Source organism: Egretta garzetta, unplaced genomic scaffold (genome assembly GCF_000687185.1).
Source record: "Egretta garzetta isolate BGI_Z169 unplaced genomic scaffold, ASM68718v1 scaffold238, whole genome shotgun sequence".
NCBI lineage: Eukaryota > Metazoa > Chordata > Aves > Pelecaniformes > Ardeidae > Egretta > Egretta garzetta.
This window is the reverse complement of record NW_009260402.1, coordinates 887,662-908,681: the sequence shown is the minus strand read 5'-3', so window position 1 is coordinate 908,681 and position 21,020 is coordinate 887,662. Positions and strand designations below refer to the sequence as shown.

At 50.3% G+C, this 21,020-nt stretch overlaps 1 protein-coding gene across 1 annotated transcript; it reads right to left on the bottom strand.

Moving 5' to 3' along the window:
• Positions 1 to 4,173: 4,173 nt before the first annotated feature.
• Positions 4,174 to 19,988, bottom strand: TACR1 (tachykinin receptor 1). The gene is made up of 5 exons (XM_009643395.1): positions 19,588 to 19,988; positions 9,472 to 9,666; positions 5,374 to 5,524; positions 4,869 to 5,065; positions 4,174 to 4,465 (listed from the first exon to the last, which is right to left on the bottom strand). Exons 1-5 carry the CDS (start codon positions 19,986 to 19,988, stop codon positions 4,174 to 4,176), a joined length of 1,236 nt encoding a protein of 411 aa, XP_009641690.1.
• Between the last annotated feature and the right edge of the window lie 1,032 nt (positions 19,989 to 21,020).

Genomic DNA, 21,020 nt, shown 5'->3' with positions numbered 1-21,020 from the left:
CTCCTCTGCCCTGGTGAGACCCCACCTGGAGTACTGTGTCCAGTTCTGGGCTCCCCAGTTCAAGAAAGATGAGGAACTCCTAGAAAGAGTCCAGAGGAGGGCAACTAGGATGATAAAGGGACTGGAGCACCTCCCCTACGAGGAAAGGCTGAGAGAGTTGGGCTTGTTCAGCCTGAAGAAGAGAAGACTGAGAGGGGACCTTATCAACACATACAAATATCTTAAGGGCGGAAGTCATGAGGATGGAAGCAGTCTGTTTGCAGTGGTGTCCAGCGACAGGACTAGGGGCAATGGGTGCAAACTGAAACATAAGAGGTTTCAGTTGAATATGAGGGAAAACTTCTTTAAGGGTGACAGAGCACTGGAACAGGCTGCCCAGGGAGATTGCGGAGTCTCCTTCTCTGGAGATATTCAAAGCCCGCCTGGATGAAGTCCTGTGTAGAATGCTCTAGGAGAGCCTGCTTTAGCAGGGGGGTTGGACTAGCTGATCTCCTGAGGTCCCTTCCAACCCTTGCGATTCTGTGATTCTGTGATCCCGTAACAAGCGGTACAAACCGTGGGGATTGGTACGGGCTGCTTTGCTTTGACTTCCATGTTTGCAAAGCTGCCTAATTTTTCTGGCAAGCAGGGTCTTGCTTGACTTTTGCTGTTTTTTGTTTTGAGCTGGTGGGTGATAAATAGTTACGTGCAAAACAGGGTGTAAATGTTGTATTTTGGAGCAATTGAGCAGAGCTTCAGGTGTGTGTGGAGATAGGATTTGCTGCTCCATGCTCCCGCTGGGAGCTAGGTGGGAAGAGCAATTTCTGAGTGCCAGGGAGGAAACCTGAGCTTATATCAATCCCCTGGGGGTAAGGAGATGGCTTTAGGCTGGGATTTGGGTTTCAGAGCTCCCTTCTACAGTGGTTTTGGCTTGGTGTGCGTTGTAATTGGGCTTAGACATCTCCCCTTAATGATAGTGGGAGTTACCTGTGTGCCTCCAAAGGAGGCGATGGCAAAGGGATGTGTGCGGACCTGCTGAGTGATTCTCTCCAGATGCTGTTATTTTGCATTTCAGAGAGCCAGGAAAGAGACAAAGAAACTGTCTCGCTTTGCAATTGAATTTCTAATCGGGGATCTGCAAGCAAACCAGGGAAACAGGCTTAATAAACCAGAAAAAGCCTCTGTATTACAGCTGACCTGTTTGAAAGGAGAACTGGAAATAGCAGAGAGACTGGACTCACCGTATGGTCAGGTGTCCCATCCCCAAGCCTGGGCCAGGGACACCTTGGTTTAGGCCTTGGAGCATCGTGAGGTTGGTGAAACCACCTAACGTTGCCTGATGCACGTCATGTGCGTGGACATGGACCCGACCCAAATGTCTTGTGGGGTAGCCTAGATCCTAAATGTGAAAAGACCCTTGTCCCTGTTCCTGCCTCCACCAATAAAATAACTTGGCACTTGGAGGGGGGGATCCAAAACCCCAGGTTTGGGCGTATTGTACCCATTTCCACAAAACGTTTTGATTTTCCTGCATTGGTCTCCATCTGTTGAATGATCCCTTGACATGTTCCCATCAGCTTGGGCATCCCAGGCTGGCTCCGCTACGGTCGTTGGCACCATTTATCACAGGTGGGAATTTTTCCCACTTTATTTCCAGAGATAGTTTTCTACAAGATGCACAAGAAGCCTTTCAGGCTGTAAACTGTCAGCTTGAATTGAAGTCTCCACGCGTGCCCTTGGGGTTATCCCACGTTTCAAGCTGAACATTGCTTGTGAGAAGACAGTTGTTGTTTCTCTGCATATCTTATGGTCACAGCATCCTTGGGGCATAAAACATGGAGGACAAAAGGGCAGCGTGGTTTTTATAGATATACACACATATATATACACACACACACACACATATCTTATTTTTTTCATTTTTTTTTCCTAAATGCTGACTTCTGTAGGCTCACAACCTGACGCAAAGTCTTGTGCGTGGGGTGTATGAAGCAGATCTCTGCTCACCTTACTCGGCTCTTAGGACCATTTCGAGATATTTGGTTTCATTTTAATTTTGAATTTGGGTTGGCAGCTGGGAGGAAATCAGAATTTGGCTCTGGTTTGTAGCACCTTCTCGTGTATTGGCAGCACAGCTCCTGTGGAGTTGGTGGGAGAAGTTTCCTAGTCCAACCCTTGCGTTAAACCCCTTGGCATTGCCCGTCCCTTCGATTGTTGCTGCTTGGGGCTGGTGGTTTTTTACAAAAACCAAATCCCCAGGCAGGCTCACACCATTCCCCCTTCTCCACGCTGTAGGGTCGTGGGAAGCAGCGGCAAGGGAATATGTCTTAAGGCGACGAGAACGGTGAGAAGTTTAGGCAGGAAAAAAAAATAGTGTATTCCAGCGTGCGCGTGAAGCACGCAGCAGTTTGTAACGTTGCTTAGTCACAGCGGTTGGGAAGAGCATGGAAGTGGCTGGAAGAGCTGCTCCTCCCTGGTGGCACTTGGCAGGATTTGGAGTAAAAATGAAGATGATAATTCTTGTCAGTCTGGTTTTGCAGCTGTTTTGTTGCTCTTGGATCCATCTATTTGCCCATTCATTTGATTTCTGCTGGAGTCCTTGCTTAAATATGTGTATTTTTATCTCCAAGAACCATTGTGGCTGGGGATTTATTAATGACTGGATCTTCCAACACCCAGTTTGGAGGCTGAATAGTTGAAAAGCTCTGAAAGCCATCTCTGCTTTACTTCCAGAAACTGCTGTGTGCTCAGCGGGGTCTGATGTTCGGCTGCTTGAAAATGAATGAGCCGTTTCCTTGCCCTGTGCAAATCTCTCCAGTGTTTCTATCTTGCAATGAATCCATTTTCGGAGCCTGATTTCTACACCAAAAGTTGATACAACTGTCCCCAAACTGCCCCCAAAATTGTGGGTTTGTTCCCAACAAGCCAAGTTTGCCCACTTCTTGTTTTATTTACTTTTTTTCCCTTTCGAGTGTATGTTCATACATTTGCTGACCAAAGGAGCCCTCGGTAGGAACAGCCTCAGTGAAAATTATCCATTGTAACAGGAGAAAGATATTTAATATATCCAGGTACACATCATAAACTTAAGGTTTTATGCAAAAGACAGGGGGATGAAAAGAAAAAAAAGTTTCCCTGATAAAAACAAAATCCAGAAAGTGGAAGTGAATAATTTCAACCCTCCTCAGAGTAAAAACTACCTGTAAAATTCTTGTCTCCCTTCAAACCTTGCTGGCAAAACTTTGTTTTTCTGATGGAATCCTACTATGCTCCTTTCTGTGCAGCTCTAGACAATTCCAGGGTGTGAAAAACATTTCAGTATGGTCAGTCTCTTCTTTTCCAGACCACCACAGGCTTCCAAAACCTATCCAGGAGCCATCACCTTGGGCCTTTTAGGAAATCACAGTGATTGCTTTTGGCACATATGGTTGAGTAACAGCAACCAAAGTCTGGCTCAGTTCAGAAATCCTTCTCGAGAGCCCTGTTGCGACAAGCTGTGTTGTGGCATGGCAACAGAAGACCAGCGTGCGGAGAGATGGGGGATGAGCTGAGACGGTGCAGAAATGCCTGATCCTAGTTGAAGCGTTGAGTGGCCGGTGGTGCCCTGGGGATGTACAGGCTCCTGAAGGTGAAAACAGCATTTTTTTTTTTTTTTTTTTTTTTTTTTTTCTGGATTTGTGAATTGAATACCCCTCTGGATATTCAACCAAGAGTGATGGGGAGAATGAAATTAAAGGTGGGAGGAGGAAAGTGCAAGACTGGTTCATTTTCCTGTGGGGTGGGATGCACTGGGAGATCCCCGCTGCCTTGCAGAAAGCAGGGAAGCACTTGCCAATGTTGTATTTATGGTTTAGGAGAAAAACCCAGCTCTGTCCCATTTCTGCATCCTATCCACCTGCCAGGTACGTGATGGGTCAGACAGGCAGCGAGAATGGTGGAGGCCAGCCAAACCTCCCTTATGTTCGGACATGAGCCACGGTGGAGCACGTGAAACTAATCCTAAGCTTTTGCTCTCAGGCTCGCCCAAGGACGTCAAGTGAGCAGCACAGCAAGAGAAGGTAAAACAGCAGGGAAAAAAGCTGGCACATCATAAATCAGGGTGATGATGCTGGGTCAGTTGAGCGCTGGAGCATCCCAGTGAGGGAAAGGGGATAGCGGCATCCTTGCAAGAGGCTGACAGAGCCGGGGAGCCGCTTAGTTGAGTGTGTTGGAGTAGAAGCTGAAGCTTTCGGAGACAGTTTTGGAGTCGCTGCGGGAGGAGCTGTTGGATGTGACGTCTACAGAGAGACGCTTGGCCTTGCTGCTCTCCTCCAGCTCCTCTTCGGCCGTGCCAACTGTCGAGGACACGGTGGTCTCTATCCGGCTGACCTTGTACATGCTGCTCTGTGTCTGCAGGTACCTGGCTGACTTCATTTCCAGGCCCTCATACTCACTGGCGCTGACGAACGGGCACCACCGAAATGCATGTTTGAACCCCACGCGAAACCTGGGAGGGGACAGAAGAGACGGGGAAAGGCAGTGGTGAGGGATGTGAGGTGGCAAAAGGACCGCGCTAGGAGTGGGAAGACAGAGCTAAGCACTGCTAAACAACAACAACAAAAGCTGTTTTTCACTAAGGGGAGGAAAAAGCCACGGAGGAAAAAACCACTGATAAATCCCAAATAGGAGTTGGGACTGTTTTGACACCTGCCCTCAAATCCCACAGGGGCTTTAGGAAAGACTTATTTAGGTGAGTATTGTATTGTCCCTGCATCTGCTGGAAGAAGATGGGACAGAACCATCCTGGAAAAACTCTCCCTCTATACTCTCCCCCATCGGACCCCTCTGTATCTCCCCCTTCTCCCCTCCGTGTTGCACCAAGATGCTGCCAAAAGTCACTCGAAACCTACCTGTCGTTGAGGCAGCAGTAGATGATGGGGTTGTACATGGTGGAGCTCATGGCCAGCCACATGATAGCCAGGTAGACCTGCTGGATGAACTTCTGCAGGTACCACTCAGGGTTGAAATACTGCAGGGTGAAGTAGATGTGGTAGGGCAGCCAGCACAGCGCGAATGTGCATACCACGATGATCATCATCTTCACTACCTGTGAGGAGAAGAGAGGGCAGGGAAGCAAAGTCATCTGTTGGACACCCCACAGTTGGGGTGTCACCCTCCAGAAGGGGCCACCTCTTTTTGCCTTGCAGACCTTTCCAACCGGGAACACATGGTCAACATCTTGGTTAAACCATGCGCGTTCAGAGAGGACGCACATCTGGAGGACACTTTCTGCTCCATTAGCAACAACCATGCAACAAGTCTGGACCTGTTTCCACTCCCAATGAAGTATTTTTGGCTGTGGTTAGTTGGGTTTGGGTGTGAATTATGGCTCCAACCATGCTCAGAGCTCCTTACCTTCCGCTTAGCCGAGACCTGCTCGTGGTAGCGGTCGGAGTTGTCGCCGGGTATCTCGCTCGCCCAGAGGGTGATGCCGACCACAGTGTAGGCACATCCTATCACCAGAAGCGGCAAGAAGTAGATCAGGATGGTCATGCAGAAGTGATACCTAGAAAAAATGATGGTCGTTGTGTGTGTCCTCTACCTATTCGGTCTTTGCCTTGCAAACCGAGCTTGAAGGCCAAGTGCTGCACAGGGGCAGAGAGAATTTGGCACAATTCCTGCAGACACGTTGCCTGCAGAGCTCAGACCGGGGAAGGATTCCCTGCTTTCACTGCAACCTTTTCCAAGCCTCTGCTGCCAGCCTTTGGCATCCTAGCACCCTCCTGGGGTGGGATGTAGAGGCCAGCGAAGAACTTGTGTGACTTTCATAAGGCAAGGATGTCTTAGCTGGAGTGGCTCTGCTCTCGATTCTACTCTGTTTACACCCCAAATTATCCTAGAGGTGAATGCTTGCTCTTACCGCACCTTTTATCTGGCAGTCCCGCAGGAGCAAATGTGGTTTTTTTGACACATGAAGGATGGGAATATTAAGCTGAAGAAATAAAGGCTTTCCCTGCAGAGCAAACATTGGGTTTTGGATGCGGCTTGCCTGAATTCTGGTCCGCCATCAGTTTAGCTGGGCTCAGGTGGCACAAGGCATAACCCCAGTCCCCAAAACCACAGCCTAAACCCTAGTTGTGGAGGTTTATTAAACTTTTCTGTGAATTCAGCGTCTGGGTCAGTTCTCCAGGCTCATGGAAAGAGCAGGATCTTTGTGTCTGTTTATAACAAGTATAAATAAACCCAAAGGCGAATGAGAGGGTCTGGATTAAACTGTTAGCCCAGGCTTAAGACAGTTTTGTCGTGAAGCCAGTGGAGCTGTGGTGGGTTGCGATAGCCGCTGGGATTGCAGTGGGTTCAGTGAAGGATTTTTGTTAAACAGCAGTTGGTTTAAAAAGGAAAAAAATAATGCTGTTTTTAACAAACAGGATGAAGACAGAGGGTTTGACCTTGCAGGTTCCTTCCTACCATCGTAGCTTGCAAAAACCTCCCTCTCCCCTGCAGAAAGATGAGGAATAGCGGTGCCGAAACGCGGCTGGCTTGAACGGTGCTGGCTTGCAAAGCACCACGCATGCCACCAGGTCTGGAGGTAATTTTATTCCGACAGCTTTAGGGTCTTTGCCTACGTTTTTGGGATGCGTGCCCGGCTTGAATGCAAGGTGCTGCATCGGTTCAAGGCGGTTCAGGCCCTGTAGCCACGCTCTGCTCTTGCACTCCCTCACCCTCCCAGGAGCTTTGATTGAATAATATCTCCAAAGTGTAACGAATGGGTCAGGCTTGTGCCTGGTGCAACTCCCGCAGGGAACGGGGTTGGCCCCGGACCTGTGCCGCCACGCCATCCCCTCCTTGTTTTGTACCTGCAATTTCATTTGGCCTCCTCTTCGCCCAGCGCTAATTGCATTTGAGCTGGATTTTGTAGGGCTGTTTTCTATTTTGCTAATTAAAGAGGCGTCTCTGTGGCTCTGCGATGAAGATTTCGTTGTGGTTCCCATGTAATGCAGGGCCTTAAAACCAGCTGCAAACAGCTGAGAGCGATGCAGAAATGCCCCAGAGGAGCTGTTAGATAACATAAACAAGATTGACCCTTATTTTCAGAGCCGCCTTGGGCGTGGTAAGGACAGAGATTTCCAAAGAGCCCTGGGACATGGTTTTTTGGATGCTGGGTGCTGAAAACCAATCTCCACGTGAAGTCATCCGTATGTTATTCTGCCTACAAGAACCGCAGGATTGGAGCACTTGGAGAAGCCTGACTTTTGTAATTTAAAGGTCTTTGGTGTGGGGATTTAGGGTCTTGTATAAGGCCTGTAGGAGCTATGGGACGGTGATGTTGGAGGAGGGGGCTGCCATCTCTGTTTGCCTTGCAAAGCCCAGATAGTTGCCGTGGGCTGTTATCTCCCAGTGGAGTGGCTTTCCCCCTTCCCTCAGCAAACTGAAATGGCAGCTAATGAAATTGGAATAGATCAGACATCTATTTCGAAACCAAAAGCGGGAGAGGGAATCGGTAGTTAACAGCGGCGAGCAGCCGCCGAATGGAATTGAGTTGAATTGCCGGCTCCTGTTGCAGATGCATCTCGCCTGCGCCGTCTTTGTCCGCTTCCCCCCATACGAGTGGGCTGAGAACGGGCACATTTTCCCCCTGAAAAAACCTCCTGTGCACATCCTGGTCTGTGATACCCTCTGCATTGTGCTTTCTGGGCTGCATTTGCCAAGAGAAAAGACCCCCCCTGTGTTGGGAGACGTCCCCTATTTTCACTATGTGCTGAAAAAATAATATTATTTTTCATCATGGCATTGCAAGCAAGGCAGCTGCCACCGGCGCCTTCCTTAAATAACTGCACCAAGGCCATGCGAGCGGCGAGGGCATTTGACAGTGACCCAACCACCTGTCCCTGCAAAGTTATTTCGGGGCAGTAAAATAAGATCTCGGGTTCTGCCCGGCTCTGCGCTGTGCAAGCGAGTTCACGCGGTTTGGAGAGACGCTGCTGAGCTGTGAGTTGTTTTCAATCCCCACCAAATATTTAGGGTTTGGCTATTTAAAAAGCTTTTGCTTAGCATCTGCTTTCCCAGCTATCCTGGCTGCCCTCATCTGTCTGCAGAGCCCCTGGCTCGCCGAAGAGGACGGGATGCTCAGGCTTTGAAGCGGCGCCCGGCGTCCAGCGGCAAATCGTTCATAGGTTAATGGTGGCATTTTTCTCTTGAATTAGCTATTTGAAAAAGCGATGGCCCCAGCGTACAGCTGAACAGTAAATGATCTGTCAAAGCCAGGCCCCGAGCTTGTGCCGGTTGCTGATTTGGTCCGGGGGGGCTCAGCCCCATCCCGGCCACGTGGGCTGTCTAAGCCAGCGGCATTTCTTCACGCTGGCTGTATTTATGACAATAGCCCAGAATAATTAAGGCTGGAAATCACCTCTGGAGATCAGCTGGGCCAGCCCCAGCTTAGTTCTTGCCATACCTGCCTTGCACTGCAAATAAATAAGATGATAATAAATGATACTGTCCAGCTCTCTGGAACTCGCCTCTCGCTGCTGACTGGCAAACTCATCTTATTTGTCTTGCAGAGAGACCTTCGCCAGGCTCAGGTTGACTTTAAACACCTCCCCGTGCGTGTGTGTCCCCTGCTTTGGCTCCAGCACAATTTCACAGCCCGAATTCGTTGCTCCATGGGACTGGAGATCACAATCGCCTTTCTTTTTCCCCCCTCTTTTTTCCTTAACACATGACATTTAACTCGCTGCGTGACTCCCAGACTTCAAAGAGCAAACCATGGAAGATCGCTGTGCTGGCAGACCAGCGGGGTTGCCCAGACCCTTTGGAAATGCCAGATTTAATTAGCTGGCACCTTAACGGGAAGGAAGGAGTTTTTTCCTGCTGAGGCCTCCCAGCCCAGCGTTTGCCTCCCAGCCTGAGCTGATGCCGTACTGCCCCTTTTTGTAGCTTGATTTTAAGCTTTCGAGTGAACTTCAGGGCATTTCAACTTGGTAAATCCCAAACTATTATTTTTTTCTGTTATTGCCTGGCTAAGATACCCCCAGTAAAACCCTATTTACCTCTTTCAGGAATAACTCTTGCCCCATGAATCCTTTAGAGAGATGCAGGAAAGGTGCTGCAGAAACCAGAGCCATATCTGCGTGTTTGAATAAGCCCCTGGGGGCAATGCAAGCCCCATCCCCACAGCTAAAATATTGCATTTTAGCAGTTTTACACGAGTTTCCCTCAAGGATGAGCATCCAAGAAGGGCAGGCAGCGTGGTGCAGAATGGGACAATGTTTGGACCATGAGCAGCACTGAACTCACCTTAAATAACTTTAATGTGGCCCGATGGAGATTTGCTACCGTTAACTGTGTAGCGCTGGCCCTTGCTGGGGTTGAGGGAGGATTTCCCCACCCCAAGGAGCTCTGAGCTATTCCCATCCTTCCTCACTGCTTTTTTTTTTTAATCTTTTTTTTTTTTTTTTTTCTTGCATTTTTTTCGGTACGGTGACTTGTCCCCACTGCCGGAAAAGTTCAACTCACGTTTTTGCGTATGCCTTGGTGTTGTGCTCCGGCCACTCCACCAGACACACCAGCCGGCCCGGCAGCTCCGCCATCACCGAGTAGTAACCCTGGGGGAAAGCCAGCAGGAAAGCCAGGAGCCAGATGACGCCGATCACCACCTTGGTAGCAGTGGCTGAGAGTCGGGGTTGCAGTGGGTGGATGATGGCCATGTACCTGTAAGGTAAGAAAAAGAGAAATTAAGGCTGGAAAGCCCCAATGTTGCAGCTTTTGGTGCTGTTTTAGGTCTCCCTTACATGGGGGGTCATACTTTTGACATCCCTTTAATTCATCCTGGCAGCCCCTCACTCCACACAACGCAAACAGCATTGAATAATCCCTTTATGGAGGATTCCCCGGCCAATGCTCTGATTCTCTTGCCGCATCTTACCCTCGAGATTTGAGACACTTATTGATTTTTAGCTGAAAAACAGCTTCGCTAATGCAACCAGCAACCGGCTGCTTCTGCAAAGACCGATTTGTACAAAGGCCGGCAGCGCCCGGTAGTTTTGCACCCGCACAAAATCATCTCTCTATGGTAGCTCACAGTGCCGAGTGTTACAGGGGGAGAACCAAAAATAAGAGTGCTGGACCAGCGTGGGATGGGTGATCCTCAGATCACCTATGTCTGCCTCTTATACCTGCCCGGCTCCTTCCCTCGAACATCAGTCATCATAGGTGAGGAAAGCTCCAGTGGTGACGAGGCGGATTGAATTTATCCCTCCACAAATCTGGTTTTGCAAAGCTGGCAGCAGCCAGCAGCGCTGTAAGGATTAAGTGAAAACGTCACCATTTTTTTTATTTATTTCTCCCCTGCTCTACGTCAAGCTTCAGGAAGAGGCAAAACATTGCATCGCTCTGCATGTGTTATCGCCCGAGGCATTTGCAGCCTCCTCCATTTCTCCCTTCATCCCTTCTTTCAGAGGATGGTCAGTATTTTCTTTTAATTATTTCCTAGATGGCAAATACTCCCTGTGTTGCATTTTTGGGCAGCCGCTTGCAGGGCCAAAGACATAGGGATTAATATATAAATATGCAGGAGGTTCTGCTGTCAGCTCTTTCTCTGCCCCGGGGTACCAAACCTTATCAGCTTTGTGCAGCTGAAAATCCACCTGATAATTATCCCTTGAAAATCTGGTACTTGAAATAGAAGCTGGTTAGAAAGAGCCAAGGCAATGGGTGTTAGTGCTGCTCTGGCACAGCTGGGTGGTGATGCATCGAGATCTGGTTTCAGCATCCACGTTTCTCATTTCTTCCTTACCGTACTTGCGAGCAGCTTCCCAGGCCTTGCAAGGACTTGTCTCCTTCCTCTTCCTCATCTTTCAAATGCCTGGTGTTGGCTGAGCCCCTTGTTAGTGGGTTTGCTGAGCTGGATAAGGTTTGGGTGGGCTTTGTCATGGGGTTCGGAGCAGGTTACCCTGGATTTATGTTCCCAAGCAGAAAGAAACCTGTGCGCCCAGGTTTGTTGCTGATGCTCGACCTGATGGTTCAAGCTCAAGCATGCAAATGGTGGAAAATGAGGGATTTCCACAAAAGTTGGGCCACTTCTGTTGAAATACTTGCTTGGAGAAACATCGGAGGCTGAGACCTCTGGAAAGCAAAGCCAGCACTTGATTGCAACCCTCCAGAAATGCTTTTATGTCCCCAACCTTTTTTCTGCCAGTGCATTTCCGAGGACTTTCCTCGTAGGTTTAAAGCACTTTGCAGCTGCAGAAGCACTCGTGGTTGATAAAATGCCCAAATAATGGCCGTAACGATGAACTTAAACCCCAGCGGCGTCGCCTGGAGACCTTTCCAACCGCCATCGACTTGTCTGCAACTCTGTCTCCTGGTGGAAAGGAGGTGGCAAAATTCATCTGACCACGCTGGCGTTGCAAGGATGGGGTCAGGGAGGCAGGAGGGAGCAAGTTAGCGGTGCTTTGGGGAAAACTGGCCCCAAATCGTATTTTTCAGCAGCAATTCCCAAACCATCAATCCCGAGTGACCTCTGAAATATTCCCTCGGGGATGCTCTGGGTTCAGCTGCCCCTCAGGATTAAAAATGAGAATAATAACAGTTTTCCTGGACAGGGCGGGGAAGAAAAAAAATGTAATAAAAAGGGTCTGGGCTGCTTAGAGTAGCTGGTATTACAGACCATAAAAACGCTGGAGATGGATGGAAATGTACAAACTTCCTGAAAATAATTAGACAATTATTTCATATTAAAATATATAATTATATGATAATTGTATCACTAAGCAGAAAATTGTCCTAACATTTTAATAACTGCTTCCTTTTTTTTGTTTTTTTCATTTTTTTCTTCTTTTTTTTCCCCCTCTCCTTGACAAGAACATTTGATGTAAAATCAAACTGGGGAGTGGCGGGGAGCAGAGAATATGGTTTGTGGCCGCCTTAGCTCGGATGCCAGCCGCTGTCTTGCTTCTATTGGGGTGGAAAAGCATCGTTACAGGGAGCAAACGAGCTGCTTTTGCCTGCTTCCAGCGCTGGGTCTGTCGCGTTCAAATAACTCAGACCGGTCAGACTTCCCATGTTTCTCCACCCCATACATTTGTGTGTATTCCTGTCTTTGAATTTTTGCTTTTTTGGTTTTTTTTTTTTTTTGCCACCACTAAGTCTTTTTTTACCTCCAGAACACGGGTCCCAAAAAGCCAGTTTGCTTTCTTGCAATTCTGCTCAGTTTTGAGCCAAACCCTCTCCCGTGGTGCATTTCTATGGTGGGGTTTTGGTTGCCCAGAGAGGGGGTGGAGGCCCCATCCCTGGGACCATTCCAGGCCAGGTTGGCCGGGGCTGTGAGCAACCTGATGTGGTTCAAGGTGTCCCTGCTCCTGCAGGGGGGTTGGGCTGGGTGACCTCTGGGGGTCCCTTACAACCCAAAACATTCTGTGATTCTATGAAAATCTTCCTTCCCAACAAGCGAACGCGAAGCAGAAAAGCAGCCCTGTGCTGCAGAGCCGTACGCCGGGTACCTCCAGGTTGTCTTCTCCCCTCCACGTAGGTTTGATCACCCAGGAGAGGGTCGGTGCTGCAGCCAAACTTCCATCAGTCGCTTCTTAGCAGGGAAGAAAAATGACGCATCAAATCATGACTTTTTCAGAAAAAATAAAAGCTCGCCCGTCTATTGAATTTTATTAACACAAACAAGTTTGCATTCAAACAGAAATGCAGAGCGCGGGCACGGGGTGCAGCTGCAATGCCCCCGGGGTGTCTGCAAGGTGCTGGCAGGCGTTTGGCCCCGTGCGTTGGTTTTGCAGCGCTGGGCACAAAAGGCATCGATCAGAGCTTAAGTGCTGGGAAGCTGCTGCCCTCCTTGGCTCGACGATGCAGATCCCGGCCGCGCTGGTGAGAAGCGGGCTCTCGAAAGCAAAGTTAATGAGTTTATTAGCTCATATTTCTCCTTGCAAAGTGCCTCTGTGGCCCCACTCTGCCCATCTCCCTAAGATGCTGTGTCCTATTAGAGAGATTTATTTTTTTTTCCTCTGCTGTTCAAGAGGGCGGTTTTCCCATCCATAAAAAAATTGGGGGTTGCAGTTTGCTAGGGATGGTTGTTCGCGGGAGGTGAGGAAAGGAAACGCATCCCTATGGGAGCATCCGGCCTTCGCTGCTGCGGCGGGTGACAAACCAACCATGGGGTCTTCAGGTCCTAATTTTTCATAGGGAATGGGCTCTTGGTTGCGGATTTAAGGGCAGATTTCCTGTGTTAGGGAAAGGTTTTGTTCTCCGGGCATGGGGGTAGCGCTGGGAACGGGGCCATTTGCCTGCAGAAGATGTTGGGTTGGGAAGACTTAAATGATACCTGTTCCTTAAAATAAAATGATCTGCAGTTGTTCTCCTTTCAGGTGGCAGCACCGTGATCAAGTGCAAACCATCGTTAAGTTTTGCACGCTCAGGGTTGCCCCAGCTCCTTGCAGGAGAGACCCAATGCCCATGCAGCCGCATTTTCCTTGCACCTTTCCCACTGCATTTAATGTTTTAAATCCACCGTATTTAGCGGACTTTGCACTAAAGCACACAACTTTACACCAGACGCAATTTGATGACGTCAGTAATGCCATTTGCTGTTGTTTAAATATTTTTATGTGTGGTTTGGGGGGGGGGGTTGTGTTACCATGACGATACAATAGCATTTGAGTACATCGTCGTACCAGGGTAGCTCTGAGCGTATCGGTTATTAAATAGATATTGCATTCGAGGCAGTGTAGCCATCTATTAATTGCATCTGGAAATCTGGAGTCTACCTGGGTAACTGACATTGCACAATTGTTTCCACCCTCATGGAGATGAGATTAATGTAATAGCAAAAATTTATGAAGCGTCTTTCATCCCAGAGTTTCCTTATCTGCTTCATTAAGTAATAAGGATACAACAGATAAGAGATGAGTAATGAAGAGGATGCCGAGTTTCTGCCATGTGTTTTATTGCACAACAATTTCCCGTCCTGAGCAAAGAGGGGCTTAGTGCAGAGTCATTCCCAGGGGAGCTTGCAACCAAATCGGAGCAGATGCCCTGGATTGAGGTGGGTCAAACACTTCCAGCGCAGCTCCAGGTCCTTCCTACCCAAGAAATACAAAGCCTGTCTGCAGAGAAAACCCTGCCTTTTTGCTTTCCGCGAGGATTGCGTCGCAAGAGCGTGGATGCAATGATACCGTCCCTCCAGCAGGTTCGCGTAGCGAAGCGTGGCCTTGTCGCGCTGGCCCCAAACCCCTCGTGTCTGGATGGTGGCCAAGGAGGCTAGCTGAACCCTGCGGGCTTGCAACACGACGCCAGGGACGAAGGCACCGCAAGCAGCTGCTTCCTCCTATTTATTGCTTTGTCATAAACCAGCAACCGTCCAAACTGAGGGACGGGCAGCGCACTCCTGCCCCGAGACCGGAGTGATGCTCAACGCTCGGCAAAGCGTCTTCATCAAGCAGGAGGCTGCAGGTTTCTCACCGGCATTTCCCCGGAGCGCTGATACGGCACAGCATCTTTCTTTTTTGAAAGCAGTTTGGTGTTGCCTTTGGGCACCACCGAAAAGGAGGTGTTACCCATCACCAAACAGCGACCTGAGTTAGGCTGGCAGCTTTGCAGACTCCCCTGCCTTCCTGCACAGTTCCTCTTGCGTTGCAAACCCCATGGGCATGCTCGGGTTTAAAAGCCAAATGCAGGCGGAACGGGATCAAACCGCCGTTAATTGCAGCAGGCTGTTAAGGAGGCGCAGAGCTCCCTCCTGCATTCATCGCGTTTCCCGACAGCGCTGGGGAGGACCCAAAGCACAACCCAGCCCCGCTGTTATTCAAGGCACCTATGGGACTTTAGCAACCAATTAGTCCTGGCGCTGATTTATAGCTGGAGAGTGAAGGGGGAGAACAAAAACCACACAAAACCCAGGGCTGGTGACCCATGAGACCTGGCGCTCTTAGTGTATGGGTGGTTCCCACCAAGGAATTAAGAATAAATTAAGGAATAAATGAAGAAAGCCATTGGATAACCCAAATATCTCACTGGAAGCCCTCCAACTCCTATGGTGGCTTGTGGCAGCGCCCAACTTGCAGCTAAGCACCGTGATCACCCCAAAAGCCTGCTGAAAATCTGAGTGCCCCGCATCTCCCAGTCACCAAACCATCGCTAATTCCTCTTAGTTCTGTACTGATTGCCGGGGGAATTTCAAGCCCCTTCTTCTTTCCAAAGGAAAGGAGGGGGGAAAAAGCTGTAATTTATTTTTTGACAGGCTGAATTCTTATCTAGTGGGTATTGGGGGGGATTAATTCTGGTTAATACCCATCAGATCAGAGACTGCTGCTGGGAGCAGGGGCATCAAGCAGCCTTGGTGAGCGACCCTGTACGAAGGCGTTCCCTTGTCCATCCTTGTCCCCCTGCTTTTGAACCCCAGCTGGGAGATCAATGCTTTGAGCCAGCTCCGTGCTGGGTATCCAGCAGCTTCGTTGGGTTTTTGCTGTCTTCGGTGATGCTTGAGTTTTCAGGAATGCAAAAAGCTGCTTTGGTTATCGCTAGCTGGTGCGTAGGCAATGCCGCAGGGCGGATGGCGCAGGGGCTGCTGGCCCTAAACCCAGGCTCCTTTCCCTTGCTCTTCCATCTTCCAAATTACATCCCAGCAGAGCAAGATTACACAGCGCCGGGCGCAGATCAAAGTCCTGCTCTGTAAACCCCAGAAGTCCATTAAGTCAAAATTAAAAAAAACCCCAAACCCTGGTGCTATATTAGGGTGTAAACGACTAATTAATCTGTCGGTGCGCTGATGTAATTTGTCCTCTCCGGAGGGTTTCTTTCTGCAGTAATCACCTCTCAGGGAAGGCTTGGGGTCGCTGAGCTGGTGAATATATTCCTGATATTCAGCTGGTTCATCCAACCTGGGAGTTCAAGCTCGCAAGCAGTAAATAATTTTCTGAGCCAGTTTTTCTGCTGCAAACAATATGGGGTTGGGGAAATATTGTCGGGTCTCGGCTGCAGACTAGCCATTTTAGGAGCTGCGGTGGTAAATGAAGGCTCACATGATTTAAAGTTTCTTTTGCAGCTCCTGCTGGCAAATCCATGGATCTTAAGACACCTAATATAAATTGGAAATACCCATCTGGAAATAAAAAAGGGAATGTAAAGAAGATCCTGGTTGGACTGCCCAACGTTGCGTGTTGGTCTGGCAGTGTTGGTGCTGGTGGAGGTCAGAGAGGGGGCTCTTTTAATGAGCAAAAGCATCAAGTTGGTCTAGGAGTTGCAGGTTAGTCGCACCATTTGTGGGACTTTTATAGGTGCTTTGGAGCGGAGGACTCTCTGCAGAAAAAGGGAAATAATTTGGTATTAAATAGCCCAAGTGCTGCTCAGTCTGTCTTCACCCTGAGTTCACGGCAAGGCACTCGGCCTGCTCCTCGGGATTTGTTCAGTCTGCGGTGTTTTCGGCTTAGCTCACGTCAAGTTTTGAGATCAGGGATGATGAGATTTTTTTCTGATTCTGCAAATAATCTGGGTTCTTCACCTTCAGCTGCGTTCCCAGTTGTCCGTCATCATGGAAACTCATTCCTCCGTCCGAAGTTTGCTAACGGTGCAGGCGAGTGGTGGTGCTCAGAAAGGAATCCAGGTCCCAAGGAGAGAGAAAACACCAATGCTTTATCTAACGATGCTCTGTCCCATGTGCCGTAGGCATTGCAACTTAGGGATGTCCAGAGTTTGGGTTTTTTATTCTAAGTGTGGCTGCAAATTTGCTTGGGCTCACCACGGGCACTGCTGACCTCTCATTTTCCCCGTAAGACTAGAAAAAACCAGGATTTTCTGTCTCTCAAGACAAGTCACAAGGAGAATCTGAAGCCGGAAAGAGATATGTGATGTGCTCTGGAACTGATATGCCTGAAAACGAACGACGTGGCAAATTTGATAGAGCCAAAGTGAGCTGTTTGGCCCCCACTTCTGCAGGATGCTGAGAAGCAGCATCATGGCTTTTCCTGCGCAGACTTTACCAGCCTTGACTCCTGAATTTCCTCCTATTGTTGCAGGGTTCAAAATAACACTTGTTTTTATTTTTTTCAGAGTGGTTGTGCCCAGGCTGAAATCGGTCCTGGTGAAAGAGCAGATGGTCTTGCTTCAAGCAAAAGCTTTTATTTTTTTCCTTGCACAAACCCATGGCAGGTTCTGCAAAAAAAAACCCAAACCCATTGGGAGACTCAAACCCCCTTCCTCGCTTGTTCTTTCAACAACTCTGTTACGGCTGTGCCGAGTCTTTCCAAGGCGGTTTCGTATCCTCCGGTGAGGATGTTCTGGAAATTGCTTGCAGAAAGCACCAGCGGAGATGATTTAGGGGAGCAATCTGCAGACTGATGCTCCTCCGAGCCCTCAGACTCCGTATCCAACCGCTCTGATAGATGGCTTAATACACTTCGGGAACACGAGGTGCGTTCAATTCTGCTTTCCTAATTTTTGGTGACAATCACAACTGCAGTCGTGTTTGATTTCAGATACATCCTGGCTGTGAATAGAACCCATTTTGCTGAGCCTACCTGCCTCTGCTGCTCCGAATATAGGTACTTGCTTTCCTTGTTCCCACACAGCTTTTTGCTGCTTATCAGGACAAATTCTTTCCTTTTGGCTTCCTGGGAAAAGTTCCTGCATTTCATTCATTTAAGTTACTATTGTCAGGTCTCAGACACAGGAAAACAAGCAATTTTCCAGCTCTTGGAGGTGATGTTGCATGCTATTTTGCCTGGAGGGGCAGGGGATGGGCTTTGCTGCCTTCACCTTCCCAATTTCCCACCTCGCTGGAAATTTGGGGCCAAGAAATGCAGCAGGTAGCCCTGTGCAGGAGGGGGTTGCACGCTGAGGCTGCGGCTTCTTTTGGGTCCTTCTTGGTGGGCGAGCCCAGCCTGCACGCATGGGTTTTGCAGCCCAGCCACGGGAAAACCAAGCCTCCATTAAGGGTTTGCAGATGCAAGAAGCAAGCTGGAAATACCATTTCCCCCCTCCCTCCCCCCAAATTCAGCCCTAGGCTCCCAGACCTGCCTTCGCTCCCCATTTCACACGTATTCTTCCAGCTTCCCCTGGCAGATTTGCTTTTCTGGTTATTCTGGGGTGTGGACCAAAGGCTAAAAACCCAAACTATGCAAAAATAATCATTTCTCTAATTCATCCTAACCTGAAAGGGGCTTTGCTGGCTGATCCCCAATATCCTCGAAATGCAGATGCTCCTGAAACGGAGCCAGCAACGCCATCGGGTAGGAACAGAGCCACACTGATAGTATTCCTCTTTTTATTTATTATTGCCTTAATTCTCCTCGCATCTCCGGTATGAGAACTTGGCTACATCCGATTTATTCTGGGGAGAGGGTCTTGTAACCACTCCAGAGCAAAACCAAAACCTGAGCCTGTTTTTAATGGCTAGAGAGCATCATCCGTCTCAAGCTCCATTTCCCAAGCTGTCAGCGTGCGAGTTGTGGCAGGGCTATAATTTCTCGTCGGGAAATAGCCGTGCCAGTTTGTGCAGCACTTAGACACCAGCTCAAAATGTGCTGGCATACGGCAGCGCAAATCTCCTCCCTCCCCTTCGCCTGTATCCCCAGCCAAAATGTCTTTTACTCCCTGGGAAGAAGGACCAAAATGAGGTGTTGCAGAGCCGAGCTGTCTTCGGGAAATATGTTGCGTTGGAAAAATCTGTTGCGCTCCAAATGCCGCTACTCAAGAGGGAATTGCAAAGCAGTCTGAGAGCCTCGATTCATCTCTAGCGCTGGTGTGAAAATGCCCATCAAATAAAAGATTTTTTGGAAGGGGAGAGAAGAGAGGGGAGTTGCGTGGCTATTTTGTGTCCCTCGACCCCGGCGCATCCCTCTGCAGCGAAAAAGGCAGCGTCCCCCTGGGCCATTGCACCCCGCCGAGCACTTGCTGAACTTTTGATCGTGGCAAAACGCAAGCGGGATCTCGCTCTGCCGGCGGTCCCCAGCCATCGGGCAGCGCTGGCAGAAACCAGACAGTGAAAAAAAATCCCACCTAAGCTGTGCTGGCTGCAGCCAAACAAGAAACCCCTGGCACCCACCTCTCACCCTTGATGCCCACGAATAAAATCAAGGTGGGTTTGCTTGGGGGGGACACGCCGCCATGCAACGCGACAACACGCTCGCCGAGTCAAGATGCTTTTCCCGAGCCGGAGCTTCTCTCCGAGGCTCCTTAGATAGTTCCCAACCCCGATCAAGCAACGTGAACCAGCTCCTGCAGCGCAGCGGAGGCACGTCCGACACCGCCATGTATTTTATGTCATGAGGTGATACCATGTTGGGCTAAATATCAAGTTGGCTTTTAAATGAGGAGGTTGGGAAAGGAATGGACGGCTCTGCAGCGCAGCCGGGAAGGGAAAGGACAGCGATGCTATAAATGCTCACCCAAGACAGGCTACTGACATGCACGCAGGCTACAAAACCTTTTCTCGAGCTCCTTTTGCAGAGCTGACAAAGGATTCCCAAAGCCACCTGCAACCAGGGCAGGGAGAGGGATCACTTCTGACCCTCTTTTACCAAAACAAGCTTTATTTGTCAGTGTTCTCCCGTGATCAGACAGCTGAGCACAGCACCCGGGTGGAGGCGGATCTGGGAGCTGGGGAGGGTTTGGGGTTTGATGCTCAGAGCTCACCTGTCCAAGGCGATGGCCGTCATGGAGTAGATGCTGGCGAAGACGGCGGCGATGGGGAAGAAGTTGTGAAACTTGCAGTAGAGCAGCCCGTAGTACCACTCGTTGTGGATGGCGTAGGTGAAGTTCACCACCGTGTTGAAGGCGGACATGGAGGCTTCGGCAAAAGCCAGGTTCACCAAGAAGTAGTTGGTGACGGTGCGCATCCTCTTGTGCGCCAGGATGATCCACATCACCACCACGTTCCCCACCACCGACACCACCACGATGAGGGCGTAGGCGACAGCCCACAGGGCTACTTGCCACGGGGGCTGCACGAACTGGTTCGAGAAGGACTCGTTCAGGGAGGTGTTGAGCAGCCGCTGGTGCTCCAGCTCTGCTTCCAGCGGCAGAGCGTTATCCATCGCGCCACGAGCCAGCCAGACCGGGCACCTCGGTGCTTTGGGGTGCGGGTCCCTCCTGGTTTAGGGTGCAGCAGGATCAGGGTACAAGTATGGGCACACAGCTAGTTCGGGGTGCAGGTCCCTCTTGGTTCAGAGTGTGGCCATTTTGAGGTGCACATCGAGTTCAGGGCATAGGTCTCTCCCGGTTCAGGGTGCAGCCGGTTTGGGGTGCATGGCAAGTTTGGGGTGCAGATCCCTCCTGTCTCTGCGTGCAGCTGGAGCAGGGTGCCCAGCCATGTCAAGGCACACCACTGGTTTGGGGTGCAGGTTCAGGCACAGCTGGACTGGGATGCACAGCTGGTTTGGGGTGTGGGTCCCTCCCAGTTCAGGCACAGCCAGACTGGGATGCCCAGCTGGTTTGGGGCACGGGTCCTTTGGGGCTTAGCTGCAGCTGCACCAGGGCGCAGATTCCTCCCAATTCAGGGCACAGCCGGTTTGGGATGTGGGTCACTCCCCATTCAGGTCTGGAGAGGGATACGGGTCCTTCCCAGTTCGTGACCGGAGCAGGATGCGGGTCCCTCCCTGTTCAGGGTGCAGCCGGTTCGGAATGCGGGTCCCACCCCGTTCAGGAGCGGAGCATGATGCGGGGTGCAGGTGCCTCCCGGATCAGGACCAGAGAGAGATGTGGGATGCAGGTGCCTCCCAGTTCAGGACTGGAGCAGGATGCGGATCCCTCCCGGCTCAGGACTGGAGAGGGATGCGGGATGTGGGTGCCTCCCGGCTCAGGACCAGAGAGGGATGCAGGTACCTCCTGGTTCAGGACCGGAGCAGGATGCGGGTCCCTCCCGGTTCTGGATCAGAGCAAGATGTGGGTCCTTCCCGGTTCAGGGTGCAGCCGGTTCAGGGTGCGGGCCCCTCCCGGTTCAGGGTGCAGCCGGTTCAGGGTGCCGGTCCCTCCCGGTTCAGGATCGGAGCAGGATGCGGCTCCCTCCCGGTTTGGGGTGCGGCCGGTTCGGGGTGCGGGTCCCTCCGAGTCGGGGTGCGGCCGGTTCG